The 19,271-nt window shown below is 44.7% G+C and overlaps 1 protein-coding gene across 3 annotated transcripts in view; it reads left to right on the top strand.

Moving 5' to 3' along the window:
• The window catches only part of LTBP1 (latent transforming growth factor beta binding protein 1), a 528,942-nt gene that overhangs the window by 63,719 nt on the left and 445,952 nt on the right, over positions 1 to 19,271 (top strand). For all 3 annotated transcript variants that reach the window (XM_075339498.1, XM_075339499.1, XM_075339500.1), the window contains exon 2: positions 10,558 to 10,628. In XM_075339498.1, coding sequence (XP_075195613.1) covers positions 10,558 to 10,628 — 71 coding nt within the window. The remainder of the gene's footprint in view (positions 1 to 10,557; positions 10,629 to 19,271) is intronic.

Here is a 19,271-nt window from a genome sequence, read left to right as displayed (position 1 = left end):
GAGTCTGCTAAATCTTCCTGAAGGTCTTTTGTAGTCAAGCTGGGGTTCTGATTTGCCTCTAGCAATCCTAGGAGCAGCTCTCGCAGACATTTTTCTGTAAAAAAGCTGACGTTGAATAGAGGATGGCTTCTACAGTTCTACTGCAATGGACATTCTAAGATAAAAGAGTGGCCACCTGCAGCTTTGTTTTTGCAAATTGATTTGTCCAGTCAAGGTTACATTTTTATTTAATCCTGTTATTGAGTGTTATTTCTTTACCTTGTGCTCTTATTGTCACTCATTGACCCTATTACCCACAGAAAGTTAAAATGTTTGCAGAGGTCACCATAGTGTCAAAGTTGTCCTAGAGTAATTAGCAGTGAATGACAGGTCTCATGCTCTTAGATTACTCAGAGGCAGTCACAGATTATTTCTAGTACAGGGGATATTCCCACGGCCATTGACTTTCTCTCTATCATTTAGGTTAGTATCATTTTGCAACATTTGCCATGGCAGCACACATATCCAGTGCCATTTTTCATGTATTTGATCATTTATTTTCTAGCATCTTTGATAAACTGCACTTTATTGCAAGTTCTGTTACAGTTCCTCAGGAAAAAAAATCTGTTACTCCCCAGTGATAAAGTGTGCATTCTCTTCTGCGTGAAGATGCATGTAAGGTTTGAGACCGTTATACACGGGCAGAAGTCTTCCCAAGAGCAGCAAGTGACGTGACTGTCCTTGAGCACACTATGACCCCACAATGTTCCTTGAAGATGTGATATTTCAGCACGTCAGTTGTAGCTTTCTTTCGACTGTACGCATTGAAAAAATATAGATCCTAATATCCTATGAGGTCATAATATGACATCTTTATCAACAATCACCTTTCTTATTATTTTTGTTTTAACACTTTATTTTGTCTATCACTTGTTTCAACGTGACGTACTAAAACTATTAATAGGATAATGATCACTGTTGAGGGATTTATAGTGATCGCACACACAATATTTTTCTTGCTCTGTCTTTATAGTAATGCTGTGTTCACATGTCCTGGATTTAGTCAGGATTTTAAAGATGTTTCCGCACCTAAATCTATTGACAACAATGCAAGTGAGTGGGATATTAGATGCCCTATTGACATGCTCAGTAGAGAAAATGTGTGCAGAAATAAACCCAAAAGCTTGTTTGTTAATACCCCAGATATCTTGTAGAGAAGCCATGTATTAGCTTAATTGAATTACAGTGTGACTTAAGGTACCGTCACACTTAGCGACGCTCCAGCGATCCCACCAGCAATCTGACCTGGCAGGGATCGCTGGAGCATCGCTACATGGTTGCTGGTGAGCTATCAGGCAGATCTTCACAGCGATCAGAGATCAGCCACCAGCCACTAGCGACCCGTGTAACAACGCTGTGCTTGGTAACCATAGTAAACATCGGGTAACCAAGCAAAGCGCTTTGCTTGGTTACCCGATGTGTACCTTGGTTATCAGCGTCCGCAGAAGCCGGCTCCCTGCTCCCTGCACATTCAGATCGTTGGCTCCCGCTGTCAAACACAGTGATGTGTGCTTCACAGCGGGAGAGCAACGACCAAAAAATGGTCCAGGACATTCAGCAACGACCGGCGACCTCACAGCAGGGGCCAGGTCGTTCTTGGATGTCACACACAGCGACATCGCTAGCAAAATTGCTGTTGCGTCACAAAAAACGTGACTCAGCAGCGATGTCGCTAGCGATGTCGCTTAGTGAGACGTGGCCTTAATCCAGATGCGAATCCATTGGCCCATGGCCAGTAGAAATCTTAGTTTCAGCCTCAGATTTCTGCCGTGGATTTTCTGAAAAATTTGTGAACTTGGCCCTTTAGACGTTATTTGCTCTTTTACACCGATTAATCGTGTCTCCCATTTTACATTTAGGAGGCTCAAAGATTAATTTACAAATAGGGTGATGTGGGCCACATAAGTCTTTTCTTCTTACCCCATTTAAGGACTCAATTGCAAACTACATTATCAGACATATTCATAAATATGGGACACGATGCTCCTAAGTTAGAATCCTTCAGTAGAATTCAACTCCTTTAAGGGGTTGCCACGGCATGGATAACCCCGTCTTAAATTTTGTAGTCCTCAAATTAAATAAAAACAAAAACATATAGTCATTGAATGGACTAGAAGTGTGCATGCTCGACCAAACCTAAAATTCAAATTGATGAGAGTTTGCAGGTCCCATTTTTGGAATCTCTGGTAGTCCCATCAGTCAGATCCCCGGCAATTATTAAATTATCCCCTATCCTATGGACTTTTCCATCTTGGAAAAGCTCCTTTGTCAGTAAATGTTCAGACCAGGCTTCTAGCTCAAACGTTTTAAAAAGTTGCAAACTTTGAGTTCACATCAGAGTTGCTCTAAGATTTTGATTTTTGATGTTGTCATAACAGTTTCTCCCAACTCTGCCCAAATGGGTGGACCTGAGGTGGGATGCCTGATGAACATGATGTGGGTAGGTTTTCAGCCTCTAGATATCAACAAAATAGTTTGTATTCAATGCAGGCAGAGATAAGGAAATCTCCAGGCCCCTATGCTTCCACTTAAAAAGGACCTTTCACCAATTTCAGCATGTTAAGGCCCAATCACACACAACGACTTACCAGCGATCCCGAAAACAATGCGACCTGATAGGGATTGCAGGTAAGTCCAGCGATGCAGGAACAATACAGGTCGCAGTAGCGACCTGTATAACCAGGGCTGTGGAGTCGGAGTCGGAGTCGTGGAGTCGGAGTCGGAGTCGGAGCTCATTTTGGTGGAGTCGGAGTCGGAGTCGGTATAAAATGCACCGACTCCGACTCTTAAAATATATAATAAATTGGGGACAGGAGTGCAATGCAGAATGTGCTGAATATTTTACTAAATAATAACATTTAGTATAATGCTTATATTTAAGTGAAAAATTTATTGTAGTACAATGTGAACATCAGACATTTAATTGTTTTTATGATACAATAATCAAGATATTTGGATAGAACATAAAATATTTATTGGAATACAACTTTAGAACACAAAAAACTAATAAATTGTAAATATGTAATATATATATATATATATATATATATATATATATACACACAGTGTATATACACACAGTGTATATACACACACAAGATATATATGTAATCTACTGTATATTACATAGTGTATTACATATTTACAATTTATTACAGTTTTTTGTGTTCTAAAGTTGTATTCCAATAAATATATTTTATGTTCTATCCAAATATCTTGATTATCGTATCATAAAAATTATTAAATGTCTGATGTTCACATACACATATTCATGTACTACAATAAATTTTTCACCTAACTAAGCAATATATGTAGGAGTCGGAGTCGGAGCCGGAGTCGGAGTCGGAGCCGGAGTCGGAGTCGGTGCAAGAGAATTTGAGGAGTCGGAGTCGGAGTCGAAGGTTTGGCTTACCGACTCCACAGCCCTGTGTATAACGATCTCAGCAGTCACTGTGACCCTGTCACACAGTGTCAAACACAGCGATGTGTCCTGCCCAGCAGCACATCGCCTTTGAAGAAAATGGCCTGGACCATTGTGCAACGACTAGAGATCTCACAGCAGGGGCCTGATCGCTGGCAGGTGTCACACATAACAAGATCGCTAACGGGATCGCTACTGCGTCACAGAAACCGTGACTCAGCTGCGATCTTGCTAGCGATCTCGTTATGTGTGACGGTACCTTTAGTCTGGCCACATCATGGAGTAGTGGCTGCAGAGCTGAGTAAAACATGTTTTTTATTCTGTAATTTCTCCTCCCCATTTTCTAAATTTTAGGTTGTAAAGTTTGTTATGAGTTATGTTATATTTCAACTGGATGTTTCCAGAGATTGACTTCTGGGAGCGTGTACCTCTTCCCCTGCATGTGGTTGACCAATCATACGTAGGCAGCAACACACATGGAGTAAAGAACACACCCTCCTGTCCTCACTAATCTCTGGTGTTAGTGTATAGACAGTACATTAGAGCTGAGTTGTGTATCATTACAAACCCTAAAGAGGGCTTTACACGCTACGATATCGTTAATGTTTTGTCGTCGCGGTCACGTTGTTAGTGACGCACATCCGGCGTCATTAACGATATCGCAGCGTGTAACAATTACCAGCGACCTTAAGCGACCTCAAAAATGGTGAAAATCATTCACCATGGAGAGGTCGTCCCAAACTCAAAAATCGGTAAGGGTTGTTTATCCAGGGGGTTCATCGCTCATGCGGCAGCACACATCGCTGTGTGTGACACCGCAGGAGCGAGGAACGTCTCCTTACCTGCCGCCGGCCACAATGCGGAAGGAAGGAGGTGGGCGGGATGTTACGTCCTGCTCATCTCCGCCCCTCCACTTTGATTGGCCAGCCGCTTAGTGACGTTGCGTTGACGTTGCTGTGATGCCGAATGTCCCTCCCCCTTGGGGGAGGGATTGTTCGGCAGTCACAGCGACGACGACGACCAGGTAAGTGCGTGTGACGCTGCCATAGCGATAATGTTCGCTACGGCAGCGATCACAAACAATCGCATGCGCGACAGGGGCGGGTACTTACACGCTCGCTATCGCTACAAATTGCTAGCGATATTGCTACTGTGGAAAGCCCCCTTTAAAGATCTCATTTGATGGCAGTCAGTGTGGTGGGGGGTGACAGCTGACAGCACTGTGAGATGAGATCTGGATGTTTATCTAACAATGGGCAAAAATGGTTCTATTATTGAGATTTTGGAAAACCCCTATCCCCCAAACGCAGTTTGTTTTACAAAAACAAAATATTCCTTATTCACCCTCCTCAGGTCCAGCATTGAGTCTGCCACTGCTTCTGGTGTCTATGATGGTCTACAGCACTTATGTCAAGTTGGCAGCGCTGCAGCCAATAACTGGGCGCTGTGGCTCTCCTGACTTGATGGCACAAACGGCTGAGAGCTGTGGAGCTCAGTGATTGGATACAGCATGTGATGTCAGCAATGCAGACAAGACCAGACCCCAGGAGCAGCGGCAGAGACTGTGTTTGATCTGGGGCAGGTGAGTAAGGCACAGTTTGTTTGTTTTTTGAAACCAACTGCAGCTGGTATTGAGGAATTCCATGTGTCAGATCTCTTGTGCTTTTTTTTTCCTGCTATTTTATCTCTAAAGCGGGCTTTACACGCTGCGACATCGCTAATGCGGAGTCGTTGGGGTCACGGAATTTGTGACGCACATCCGGCCGCATTAGCGATGCCGTTGCGTGTGACACCGATAAGCGATTTTGCATCGTTGCAAAAACGTGCAAAATCGCTAATCGGCGACACGGGGGTCCATTCTCAAAAATCGTTACTACAGCAGTAACGAAGTTGTTCCTCGTTCCTGCGGCAGCACACATCGCTGCGTGTGACGCCGCAGGAACGAGGAAGCTCCCCTTACCTGCCTCCCGGCCGCTATGCGGAAGGAAGGAGGTGGGCGGGATGTTACGTCCTGCTCATCTCCGCCCCTCCGCTGCTATTGGGCGGCGGTTCAGTGACGCTTCAGTGACGTCGCTGTGACGCCGCACGGACCGCCCCCTTAGAAAGGAGGCGGTTCGCCCGTCACAGCGACGTCGCCGGACAGGTAAGTATGTGTGACGGCTGTTGTGCGACACGGGCAGCGATTTGCCCGTGTCGCGCAACAGATGGGGGCGGGTACCCACACTAGCGATATCGGGACCGATATCGCAGTGTGTAAAGTAGCCTTAACTATAGGATTCCCAGCTGGGAGAGATAGTACTAGCCTTAAGGCCCCGTCACACTAAGCAACATCGCTAGCAACATCGCTGCTAACGAACAACTTTTGTGACGTAGCAGCGATGTTGCTAGCGATGTTGCTGTGTGTGACATCCAGCAACAACCTGGCCCCTGCTGTGAGGTCGTTGGTTGTTGCTGAATGTCCTGGGCCATTTTTTACTTGTTGCTGTCCCGCTGTGAAGCACAGATCGCTGTGTGTGACAGCGAGACAGCAACAACTAAATGTGCAGGCAGCAGGAGCCGGCTTCTGCGGAGGCTGGTAACCACAGTAAACATCGGGTAACCAAGAAGCCCTGTCTTTGGTTACCCGATATTTACCTTTGTTACCAGCCTCCTCCGCTCTTACTGTCAGTGCCGGCTCCTGCTCTGTGCACATGTAGCTGCAGGACACATCGGGTTAATTAACCCGATGTGTGCTGTAGCTAGGAGAGCAGGGAGCCAGCGCTAAGCAGTGTGCGCTGCTCCCTGCTCTGTGCACATTTAGCTGCAGCACACATCGGGTAATTAACCCGATGTGTGCTGTAACTAGGAGAGCAGGGAGCCAGCGCTCAGTGTGCGCTGCTCCCTGCTCTCTGCACGTGTAGCTGCCTGCGCTGGTAACCAAGGTAAATATCGGGTTGGTTACCCGATATTTACCTTAGTTACCAAGCGCAGCATCTTCCACGCGGGGCTGGGGGCTGGTCACTGGTTGCTGAGCTCACCAGCAACTCGTGTAGCGACGCTCCAGCGATCCCTGCCAGGTCAGGTTGCTGGTGGGATCGCTGGAGCGTCGCAGTGTGACATCTCACCAGCAACCTCCTAGCAACTTACCAGCGATCCCTATCGTTGTTGGGATCGCTGGTAAGTTGTTTAGTGTGACTGGACCTTTAGCTGCCCATGTATTATTATGTTGACACATCATGGGATTGATAACAGAATAAAGGAAGAGAAAGCAGAACAGAATGTGAAATTCAAGATGGTGGCTAATCAAGAGCAGAGGTACAGGTGGCTGGACTGCAGGGAAGTACAGTATACATAAGGCAGGCTGCTTTTGATCTTCCTGTCCTTATTACTGATAAGAGCTCATACATTATAATTATTTATGAAAGCACCCATCACAATGGAAGATGTCAGGGCCACATGTCCTTTCACCTGTGCACTTTTTCTTTGATGCTATTTGCTTTTGCCTTTTTACACACAGGTGCAGAGAATTGTGAGAAATCATATTCTTTTAAAATGACAACTGAAGAATGTGTATTTAACCAGGTGACAAGTGGACTGTAAGGCTGCGTGAACACGTTGAGTTTTTTGGTGCAGTTTATCTTGCAGTTTTTGGCCCAAATCTATATGTCTATCCTTAGAATCACCATTTCAATTGTTGGTGCAATTTCTTCCTGCGTTTTTCAGCTCTTCCAGCCAAGGATTTCACTAAAAATATGCATGCATTTTTTTCCTGCGTTTCTCTGCTACAATGTATGTTGGAGAAAATTTCTGCACCTAAACTGTAGCGTTAGCACATACCCTAAAGGGTGCTTTACACGCTGCGACATTGCTAGCGATGTTGCATGTGATAGCACCCACCCCCGTCGTTCTAACGATATGTAGTGATCGCTGCCGTAGCGAACATTATCGCTACGGCAGCATCACATGCACATAACTGTTCAGCGACGTCGCTGTGACGGCCAAACAATCCCTCCCTCAAGGGGAAGGTGCGTTCGGTATGAAAGCGACGTCACCGCGACATCACTAAGCGGCTGGCCAATAGAAGCGGAGGGGCGGAGTTGAGCGGGACGTAACATCCCGCCCACCTCTTTCCTTCTGGATTGACGGTGAAGGCAGGTAAGGAGATGTTCGTCGTTCCTGCGGCGTCACACACAGCGATGTGTGCTGCCGGAGGACCGACGAACAACATCGTACCGGCAGCAGCAATGATATTAAAGAAATGAGCGACGTGTCAACGAGCAACGATTTTTCACATTTTTGTGCTCGGTGATCGTCGCTCATTTGTGTTACATGCTGCGATGTCGGTAACGCCGCCGGATGTGCGTCACTAATGACGTGACCCCGACGATATATCGTTACCGATATCGCAGCGTGTAAAGCCCCCTTAAGGCTACGTGCCCAAGCTGCGGAACATTTTGCGGAATTTGCCGCGATTTTTTTGCTGAAATTCCACAGATTTTTCAAAAATCCGCAGTACAGCGAGTCCCCAGCCATTTCTATGGCATTTGGGGAGTGCTGTGCCCATGCTGCATTTTTTTCCACAGCGGAAATAATGCGGATTTCCCTGCGGAAAAATCTGCAGCATGTCAATTATTCCTGCGGATTTCTCCGCAGGGACCCATACTTACCTGCCTTGATAGCAGACACCGGAGTCACTTCCTCCGGTGCAGAGGAGCGCGGTGGAGCCAGGAGCAGGAGGTGGGCGGGGCCTGCTCGAGCTTCGGTCATGTGACAGCCAGAGCTAGTTCAGGCCCGCACACCTTCTCCTGCACAGTGCAGACACGGCCGGAGAGTGAAGTGCTGCGTGATGGAGGTATTTATGAACGCCCCGATCACTCCAGCACTTCTTCTGCATTGAGGAGGCAGTGCCGAAGCCATGGTACTGTATCCTCATTGTAGAATGACCGCAGCATATCCGCACGACATTCCGCAGCATGGAAACAGACAAAGTTGTGCTGCGGATTTCTGGGAGCTACTGCGGAATGTCCTGCGGATATATCCGCAGGACACTGTCCCCGTGGGCACATAGCCTAAGTGTTCAGGCAGTTTTGCTGTTTACTGTTTATTAAAATATATGGCAACTCTTGATTAATAATAATTAATACATTTATTCATTTATATAGCTCTATTAATTCCACAGCGCTTTGCATACATTGGCATGTATTTACTCTTTTCTTTTGTTTACAACTCGTTGTCAGTGAGACTGACCACCACTGCTATTAGCTTGTATGCACTGCACCTGGCTGGGATTAGGGGATAACAGTGCCGCCACAATTTCAGCCAGCCTCAAAGCAGTGCTTACACGTAGAGATGAGCGGGCCCGTGGAAGTTGGTTCGGCAGGGTCAGCCAGACATTAGATAAGGCTGGATTCACACGATGGTATGGCATCCGATGCAATATGCTAATGACCCTTGGCTAGGGCTTTGTTGCCAGTGTGAGCCAAGTGTCATGCAACTGTGATCCGATCCTGTAATCGGATCACAGCTGCGGAGGAGAGGGAGGGATTAATCCATCTCCTCCATTGTCAGCAGATGCACACTGCATTTGGTGCAAGTAAAGGCCCTGTCACACACAGAGATAAATCTTTGGCAGATCTGTGGTTGCAGTGAAATCATGGACATATTGTTCCATTTGTACACAGCCACAAACCTGGCACTGATTGTCCACAATTTCACTGCAACCACAGATCTTTCGCAGATTTATCTCTGTGTGTGACAGGGCCTTAACACCTCTCTTGCTGACAATCACAGCATGCTGCGACTTTTCTCTCATCCAGAATGTGGATGAGAAAAAATTTGACCATCTGCTCTCCCTCATTGAATAACATTGGTCTGAGTGAAATGCAAGATTTTCCCGCATTGTACTTGTCGGAGTCATACACTCGTTTGAGCGTACACTGAAGCTCGGTTTGGGACCCATGCTTGTCCTGAACCCCAATGGAAGTTACTAATTGGGCAGTTCAGGTCTCTGCACACTTCCGGGGGCAGGTAGGCAGTGTTTTTCCATTTTTTATTTTATTTTATTTTTTTGTACACACTACATCCGATCATGTTGTTGTTACCAAACACAGACTTTTCCCAAAAAACAGAGTTTGAGTGCTTTACGTATGCAAACCACTCATGTGAGCATCGCTGTGCTCTGGTACGCTCGGTGCTCAACCCAGTGCAAACCGTTTGCAGTGTTTGATCAGCTTGTACAGGGGGTAACAACAGCATGATCGGATGTAGTGTGCACCAAACAAAAAAAAAGAGGAAAACACTTGCCCCCGGAAGGGATCTCTTTATGGTCGAATGCATGTGGGTTGGGTCCCGAACTGCTCAATTAGTGACTTCAAATCAAGCTCAGGTCAAGTCCAGGTCCTAAACCGAACTTTATCAAAAGTCTGGCAGAGCCTGCCGAACCGAACTTCCACGGGTCCATTCATCTCTAAGCAGACATTTATTGAAACCTAAAATGAGTGCAATTTTTTTTTCTTAAGAATATTTGTAACCAAAAAACCCCCAAAACTGTACTGTACGTGAAGTACAAAGAACCGGAGTGACTGCACTTGAAGTTTTTTTATATTACGTCATACATTGCATCTACATTGTACATTGTCATTTCTAGAAATCATTGCTTCTATGGCATTCCGACAGTGAGCATGGGGACATTTTCTAATTTCTAATGTATTATGGATCTGTCGAACTCCAATCTATAATAGAGACATGTACAGGAAAATGGTTTATATTCAGAATATTCCATGCACAACACCATTTTATTGATACACATGAGAACTCTATGGGTGGTTTCCAGCATGTACATTTTTGTTTCTTTCATTTTTTGTATAGTTCATATTTATAGTTTATTATTATTTCAGCCATTAAACGGTATCAACCACTGAGGACTCTCAATTCTTTTAAACAATTTTTTTAGTTCATTAATTGTAATTTATTTAGTTATAAAAAATGAAAATGTGTTTATTGTGAAATGCAGATGTTTAGGCGTGTAAAGCCCCCTTAAGCCTCGTAATATTGGGGATAATGTTGGATCTAGCTATTTACCATTGTATTGACTCACCTTTGGTGTTTGTTTCTTGCAGAGTTAATGTCTGTGGGGGAAAGTGCTGTCATGGCTGGAGTAAGTCGACTGGATCTGAGCGATGCACAAAGCGTAAGTATTAAAACCAAGAAGACCGGCGAGAAGCCTAATTCTTAGGTACTGGAAACGGAGGGAAATTCTCTCGCGAGCAGAATTCGTATTGGAACTCAATATGATATATAGAATGGAAGAGCTGATAGGTCAACAAAATAGGCACACTGGAGACCCCAGAATCTTTTGAATGGCTCCAGGAAGCAGATTGAGTGACCTGAGTTGTTGTGAATCGTACTCTAAAACCAGTGTCAGACCAGCTACCGAGGAATCTCCAGTAATACCAGTCCTGGCTGTGGTTACCTGGATTTAACTCACCTGAGCTCCGGAGTGCAGCTTGGACTGAACAGCGGGTTTCCAAGACTGAACTGCAAGCGCCGACTGATTCCCCGGCGATTGCAGTTCAGTTCATGACAGCTGTGGACAGGCTGGACTGAACTCCAGAGCTCTCACCCATAAAGATCATGACTTGGGCAGAGACACAAGGGCTTCTATTTCTGATAGACATGAATATTGATATACTATTTTTTTGGATCCTTTTCAGTACCTCGAGGTCTTATCGTCTTGACCTATTGTCTTGTGACAATATATACAAAAAGAGTCCACCATCATAAAATAACTTTTTTGTTTTAGGTTCAGATGCTCAAATATGAAACCCGTACCCAGAGATAGGCGGCCATTTTTGCAGGATCACAGTAAGGCTATGTGCCCACATTGCGTATTTGCATGCAATTATTCTGCGTATTGCACTGCAGCGTAACTGCATGCGTCCTGCTTCCCCAGCACAATCTATGAGGATTGTGCATAATCCATGCGCACATTGCGTTTTAGAACGCAGCGTTTCGGCTGCTGCCAAGACGCTGCGTTCTAAAAAGCAACATGTCACTTCTTTTGTGCGTTTTGGTTGCTATGTCGGTCTCTCTCTCTGTCTGTCCGTCAGTCTCTCTGTCTCCCTGTCGGTCGGTCTCACTCTCTCTGTCTGTCTGTCGGTCGGTCTCTCTCTCTCTGTCGGTCTATCCCTCTCCCCCCTCTCTCATACTCACCGATCACTGACCGATCACCAGCGCGGCGCTGCACAGCTATCACACTGCAGCGGCTTCTCCTGCTTTTGAAAATGCCGGCCGCTCATTATTCAATCTGGTATTCCCTGCTTTCCCCGCCCACCGGCGCCTATGATTGGTTGCAGTCAGACACGCCCCCACGCTGAGTGACATCTGTCTCACTGCAACCAATCACAGCCGCCGGTGGGCAGGTCTATGTAGTGCAGTAAAATAAATAAATAATTAAAAAAAACCGGCGTGCGGTCCCCCCCAATTTTGATACCAGCCAAGATACAGCCACATACCTGAAGGCTGGTGGATGGGGAGCCCCACGTTATGGGGAGTCCCCCAGCCTAAAAATATCAGCCAGCAGCAGCCTGGAATTGCCGCATCGATTAGATGCGACAGTCCCGGGACTCTACCCGGCTCATCCCGAATTGCCCTGGTGCGGTGGCAATTGAGGTAATAAGGAGTGAATGGCAGCCCATAGCTTCCACTAAGTCCTACGTTAATCATGGCAGGCGTCTATGAGACACCCCCAATGATTAACCTGTAAGTGAAAGAAAATAAACACATACACCCAAAAAAAATCCTTTATTTGAAATAAAAGTCAAAAAAACACCCTCTTTCACCACTTTATTAATCCCCAATCACCCCTCCAGGTCCGGCGTAATCCACAGAGGTCCCACGACGCATCCAGCTCTGCTACATGAAGCTGACAGGAGCGGCCATAGAACACCGCCACTCTCTATCAGCTCCACGCAGCAACTGAATTGAGTCGCACTGTCAGCGGAGACGTCACTCAGGTTACCCGTGGCCACAGGTCTTGGGTGGAGGACTCGAGCTGGCCGCGAATAACCTGAGTGACGTCACCGGTGATCGCGCGGCTCACTTCAGTCACTCAGGATATTTGCGGTCACTGGTGAGTCCTTCACCTTTGATCGCAAATCAAGCCGCGGCACACGTACAGAGCCACACGATCACAATGAACTCGGGTGAAGTTCATCCGAGTTCATTCTGATCGCGCGGCAGTGTCTCGCAGCCAGCCATGCTCGTGCGGTCCCACTCGGCTCTGCTGCAAGTCTATGGAGATGCAGCAGAGCACTGTAAAAAATGTGCATTCTGGAAGCATCCAGAACACAGGAATTCTGCAGGAATTCTGCAGTTACAATGCATCTCAGAACGCAGCTTTTCGGCTGCATTCTGAGACGCACATGCAGTGACTTACACGCTGCATAATAGAATGCAACATGGGCACATAGCCTAAAACCATTGCAGTATCTTCTAAACTAGGGGAAAAATTTTATATAACCCTCTGGGCACTACAAAATCCTGATAATATCTATAAGAATTGTCACATAGTGTCCATGGTGGAATTTGTCCCCTGTAGCTATTGTCACAACACTTATGCAGATGTTGACCAGGAGACAAGACGGCGATTATGTCACACTTGGACGTATTGACACAATGATGAGTAAAATATATAGACAAGTAACTGGCGCTTTCAGCAAGTTTGTTTGGGGGAAAAATGATTTTTTAAAACTACATTTTTTAATTGATTGGTAATTCTTATTGTCTTAATAGGACCTCGGAACAGGTTTTTAGACCCTCAAACTAACGTCATCAATGGAAAGTAGTTGATGATGTTAATGTTGGTGATGTCCATATCTTTATTTTACATGTCTGTGCCACCATGTTAAAGAAATCCATCAGCAAATTTTCATGCAACTAAGTCCCAAGTGCAGGGGGTTAGCCTACACTTACAGCTCTCCGGCCTTTCTCCCTCTTTCTCCGCCCGCCGCTGGCCTCCTGTCAGTGACTGACCGGTAACTTCACTGTGACCTGATTCCCTACCCAAGATCCCATTCGAGCGATGTCACACCCGGGGGTGGCGCATGCGCAGTAAGGTTCTGATGACTTTGATCTGCACATGCGCTGCCCAGGAATGAGTGTGTGCGAGACCTCGGGTATTAAGCGGGACTTACCCGCCACCAACAGGAGACCTGCAGAGAGCGGGAAAAGAGGAAGAGAATCCGGAGAGCTGTAGGTGCAGGCCAAACCTGTACTTTTAGTTCATTTGCATGGAAATTCACCTAAGAATTTTTTATAAAACGGAGACACAGACTTATTAAACAAAGCTATGGCCATCATCGACTTTACAGGGACTTTACAAAGATAAAGTTAGTTTGGGGTCTAAAAACCTGCTGACAGGTTCCCTTTAATTCCATATGACTACAAAAGTAGTGACTGTAGATATACATTTTTCTGGCAATATCATTATTTTCTTTATTTCTTTTCAGTTATAAAGGGGATAGTAGAATGGATGTCAATAGTCATTAATCACGGAACATCTTAATATCCCATCTCCTGCAGGATAGTACAGTGTCCTGCAGATGGCAGCGTTGCTTAGTTTGTCAGGACAGAAGAGGCAGAGCTCTTACCATACACCTAGAAGTCCTGGCATTGTGTCCTACAGAATACACAATCCACTTTACAGTTCTTCATTTTTAAGACTTTATTTCTCCTTCAAACTCCGAGTTATCATTAAGGAGCACTTGACTAGCTATTAATGGCAGTGACCACGGACGGAGGATGTGGAAATACGATAAATGTGTTTTCTTTGTACTGGGATGATAAAAGCTCAGACTTACCACGCTGCTTCTGGAGATGCTGTTTCACTCTGCTTACCCAAGATTAGAGAGGAACAGACCTTTGGTAGTTTAGGTCCACCTGGTTCGGTCGTACTTTAACTAAACGTTCTGACCCGAACTTGACCTGAACGCCGAACCCTATATAAGTCGATGGAAACGCGCACTTGTGTGCTGTAAAATGGCTGTAAAATGGTAATAGTAAGGGCTAGAGGACTGCAAAAGGAAGCAAAACAGGGGCGATTGCTCTGCAAACAAATTCAGATAGGGAATAATAATAAAAAACCCTGACGTGTGCTCCCGCCGATTTTTGATAACTACAGTAGGTAAAACAGGCAACTTACAGGCTGCAACCCTCAGCTGTCAGCCTTCCCTTGGCTGCTTATCAAACTTATCAAAAATAGAGGGGATCCCACACTATTTTTTTAAAAAGAAAATTCTTTTAATTATTTAAATAAATAATTTAAAAAATATTGTAGGCTCCTCCCTATTTTTGTTAACCATCCAAGGTAAAGCAGACAGCTGAGGGCTGGTATTATTAGGGTTTATTGTTCACAGCAGTGCACAGGCAGCGTCCGCATGCAATAAACCTTTCAACAAACTTTATTAACATACGAACAGTACCCGAACACCAAACTTGGATGCAGACTTTTTTAAAAGTTCTTGTTCGGGTGCGAGCCTGGGACACAACCGGTGTGCGGTACAAAACCCCAACTTTAGCATTCAGGTTCGCTCATCCCTACAATAGCTAATCTCATCATTCTGTTCTGTAGATTAGATGTCCCCCATTGCTTCTTATTACAAATTCATCTCGTGAAAGAAGTATCTCCTATATGCCATGTTTATTATGGCTCATTTCTATATATGTCACTATTATTCATTCTGCTGTATGTGATCCACTCCAAAGGTGATTGATGTCTTTCTACTAATTGTGTAAAGTGCCGGGAAATGTCTGCTTTTTAGGCTGTGTGCGCACTAGAAAATTGACTTTTTTTTAAGAAAAATCCGCACCCTCTGCCAGAATACTGCACCCGTGGCAAAAAACGCAGTAAAACCACACCCGCATTTTTGCCGCGGTTTGTCGTGTTTGTACAGCGGTTTTTCCACGGGTTGGTCCCTGCTGTTTTTCACCATTATCTATGGTAAAAACTGCAGGTACCTGCGGAAAAGAAGTGACATGCACATTCTTTTTTCTGCAGAAATTCTGCAGCAAAACCTGTAGGGGAAAAAAACTGCAGTGAGCGGACAGCATTTTTTTTGCCATAGGTTTTGCTGGGGAAGGACTACAGAAAGGTTATGAACATTTTTTGCAGCCAAACCGTGGCAAAAACCACACCGTGCGCACAGGGCCTTAAACGTTTTTTTTCTGGGTCAATCAAAGCCACATTTCAGTGTGTATAGGTGAGCTATCATAAAAACATTCTGCATTGTTTAAATCAGATTTTTCTGTTAAATGCTTAAAATTCTTGGTCATTGGTTTTACTTATTTTACAATCTGTATTAAAAATAAAAAAAAATAGAAATCTTGTCATTTTCACAGTGGCTATTTTATGCTCTAACTTCCTGTTGTTTCAGGAAGCAACATATCTACATAGCCGGAATGGTCAGAGCCCGACCCTATTTCTTGAATTGATTTGTGTATGTGCAAAGGTCACTGTGAATAGAGGGGGAGCAGGTCAGCTGTGACTTTGCGTAGTGTAATTTCTGAATCCTGTGTTATCACCAGTATATATAGAAGTCATTGTAATCCTGCCTTTGATTATAATGAAACTGCTGAAAATTCTTCCTCTAAGGAAAGGAAGTTATGGGTCTGACTCATCAGATTTCTGACTTTATATTTGGAGAAGTGATGGGTATTTAAAGGGAATCTGTTACCAGGTTTTTAACACCTAAGCATAATGTAGGGGCAGAAATCCTGATGCCAGCAGTGAGTGACTTACTGAGCTGCTAAGTGTAGTTTTGATAAAATCACTGTTAATCAACAGTAGATTATCATTACACTACATCAGGACTACTTGGCGTGCTGCCAGGTACTCCAGCATATTCATGTATAACTGCTAGATCTGCAGCAGAGAAAACAGTGATTTTATCAAAATGGCAGCAAACAGCTCAGTAAGTGACACCCAGCTGGATTCAGGGTCTCTGTCTCTACATTATGCTGCTCTCAGATGAGGGAGCAAAAACCTGGTCAGAGATTCCCTTTAAATAGGTATCAATAAAAGTTTGGTTCTAAGAAGCATAATATAAAAAAATACACTTGGATGGCTATGAGCACATTACCGGTGTCCCCGCTAGTGGGGTCATGTTTGCACAATCGTTATAATAGCCACTGCTGGAATGCACCAGATGTCTGGACGTGGACCAGTTGGGGATTCCAGGAATATCTCTACCGAGGTGTATTTAGGAAAACAAGCTTTCCTTGGCCTTCACATAGTATTATTTACTGATACGGAGCAGTCCTTTCAGACTTGTGTAGTGGAGGAGGCGTTGGTCTTAACAGAATGTCTAGTTTTCTTTCTAAAAGTACAATATTTGTGCACAGATTTGTCAAATAGCCCGTGCTGTTCCATAGAGTGCACCATGTTGTATGCAGATGCCACTGTATGGGCATCCGTCAAAGGCATCAATATAACATGTGGGTCAAGAGTTCTTTCAGTGTTTTTGATAAATGGTATTTTCAAGCCAATTTTTCCCCAGATGTAACAATGAAACTGGATAAATGAGGATTGTGAGTCTCACATGTTGGGGTGGATTCATAAAGCCTCAGGTCTGGGTACTTGTTGGTGCAGCAGGCAAGAAGGCACCTGGAAACAAGAACTTTGCACAAGAACAGTAAAGGCTGCTTTACACGCAGTGACATCGCTAGCGATGTCGTTCGTGAAAGCACCCGCCCCCGTCGTTTGTGCGTCACGGGCAAATCGCTGCCCGTGGCGTACAAAATTGCTAGTACCCGTCACACGTACTTACCTTCCTAGCGACGTCACTGTGGCCGGCGAACAGCCTCTTTTCTAAGGGAGCGGTTCATGCGGCGTCACAGCGACGTCACACGTCAGGCGTCCAATAGAAGCGGAGGGGCGGAGAGCAGCCGCATGAAAGTCACGCCCACCTCGTTGCCGGAGGACGCAGGAATGGTGTTGTTCATCATGCCTGGGGTGTCACACGTAGCGATGTGTGCTGCCTCAGGAACAACGAACAACCTGGTCCAAAATCAGCAACAACATTTGGGAAATAGTCAACATGTCAACAATCAACGATTTGGTGAGTATTTTGCATCGTTAGCGGTCGCTCGTACGTGTCACACGCAACAACGTCGCTAACGAGGCCGGATATGCGTCACGAATTCCGTGACCCCCAACGACATCTTGTTAGCGATGTTGTTGCGTGTAAAGTCCCCTTTATACTGATGAATTGGAACACAGCAAGGATGAATGCAATATGAGCAGAGTCCAGAAATTGTTTGTTTATTGGAACCAGTGGATATATCCAGTGGTGTCAATGCATGGGTTAATCTGCTGAGCTGAAGTTATGCAGGCTCAGAGAGGGTTTGCAAGTTGAAGCATAAATGGAGGGGGCATACCAAATACAGGATACTAGAGTCTTAATCCCATGAAACAAATGTGTGTCTTAGTGAATGATAAATAGGCCCAGGGAGAAAATATAAGCGAGCAACACCGGACAACTTGAAAAACCTGACGTGGAGCACAACAATGGGCAGCGGACCCAGGGGAAGGAAGCGGAACCTGGGATACTTAGGATAAATGAGTAACATGGATGGTGTACTGATTTTGAAAATCCATATACGGCCAAATTCAAATGTTAATGTAACACAGTCTAAGTACAGATTAAAATGCCCTGAAGGGCTGTTGGTCTCCTGTCCTGACCTCAACTTTATAGCCACAGGAATATATGAGGATCACCTTGTAAACCATACCCCATTGCTAAAGACCATTAAAATTAGCGCTAAATAAGAAGGCTCATAGCTCTGGAACCATATGGTGGATGTTAAAAAGAAAAAAGCAGTATAGTCAGGGTCCTTTTTAAAATTTTAGACCAATTACCTAAGGCACATGAGGACACTCTGACAATCCCATGATGGCTGATCTTTAGGGGATAGAAGTATTGGGCAAGTTATTGTAGATTTCAGCTCCCAATCCACTTCCTTAGTAGTGATCTGTCTCTTTAGTAATTGATATAAACTTGCATGCTCTTCTTAAGTCAATAATGGTGGTGGTCATCCATGTTAGCTTCCAGCAGCTGTCTTGTGGGAATGGCTGGGTTAAGACCACACCTAATAATACACCAAAAACTCCCTGGTTGACTGGTGAAATGAACCTAACGCAACAGTTGTCTGAAGTTGGTTGAGCTAACGTTTTGCCCCATGACAATAAATTATTTGGATGTTTTGAAAATAAAAATTAATGAAACTTATTTTTGTATATTTCAATCATGAAATCGTCACCAATGTCAGGATCGCACACCCCTTATACACCTAGTATGTCCTTATGTCCTAGTAGCTTGACTTCTGCTTTCATTACAGACAGTCTTCCATTTCTATACATACCGGTAGTGTTCTTCTGTTTGGATAACCTTTCCTTAAAAGCCCATATTTTACATGCTGATAATTCTGTGTAGTATCACTTTTTATCTTCTCTCATTGCCTTTTTCCTCTTCTGTTTATACAGCAGAACCATTAATCATTCCAATGTCTGTAAGAATTCAAAGTTTTCAGAACAACTGGGTCACAGGTTCCGCAATGTGCGGGTGGTTACTAAAAAAATGGAATGTTTCCTTTGCTAAAGCCAGACATAAGTCTCTGTAGAAATGCCAGGGCCTTTCCATCATCCAAAAATGTGAAGAAAAAAAAAGATCTTCAATTTTGCACAAAAAGAGACATGAATGCATTTTATCTGTGTCATTTCATGGATAATTCCAACAATTCTCTAGATTTGCTCCCTCTAGTGGATATTCTAGTTGAC

The sequence above is a fragment of the Anomaloglossus baeobatrachus genome, chromosome 3, assembly GCF_048569485.1.
Source record: "Anomaloglossus baeobatrachus isolate aAnoBae1 chromosome 3, aAnoBae1.hap1, whole genome shotgun sequence".
NCBI classification, from domain to species: Eukaryota; Metazoa; Chordata; class Amphibia; order Anura; family Aromobatidae; genus Anomaloglossus; species Anomaloglossus baeobatrachus.
This window is presented reverse-complemented; position numbering and strand designations above follow the sequence as displayed.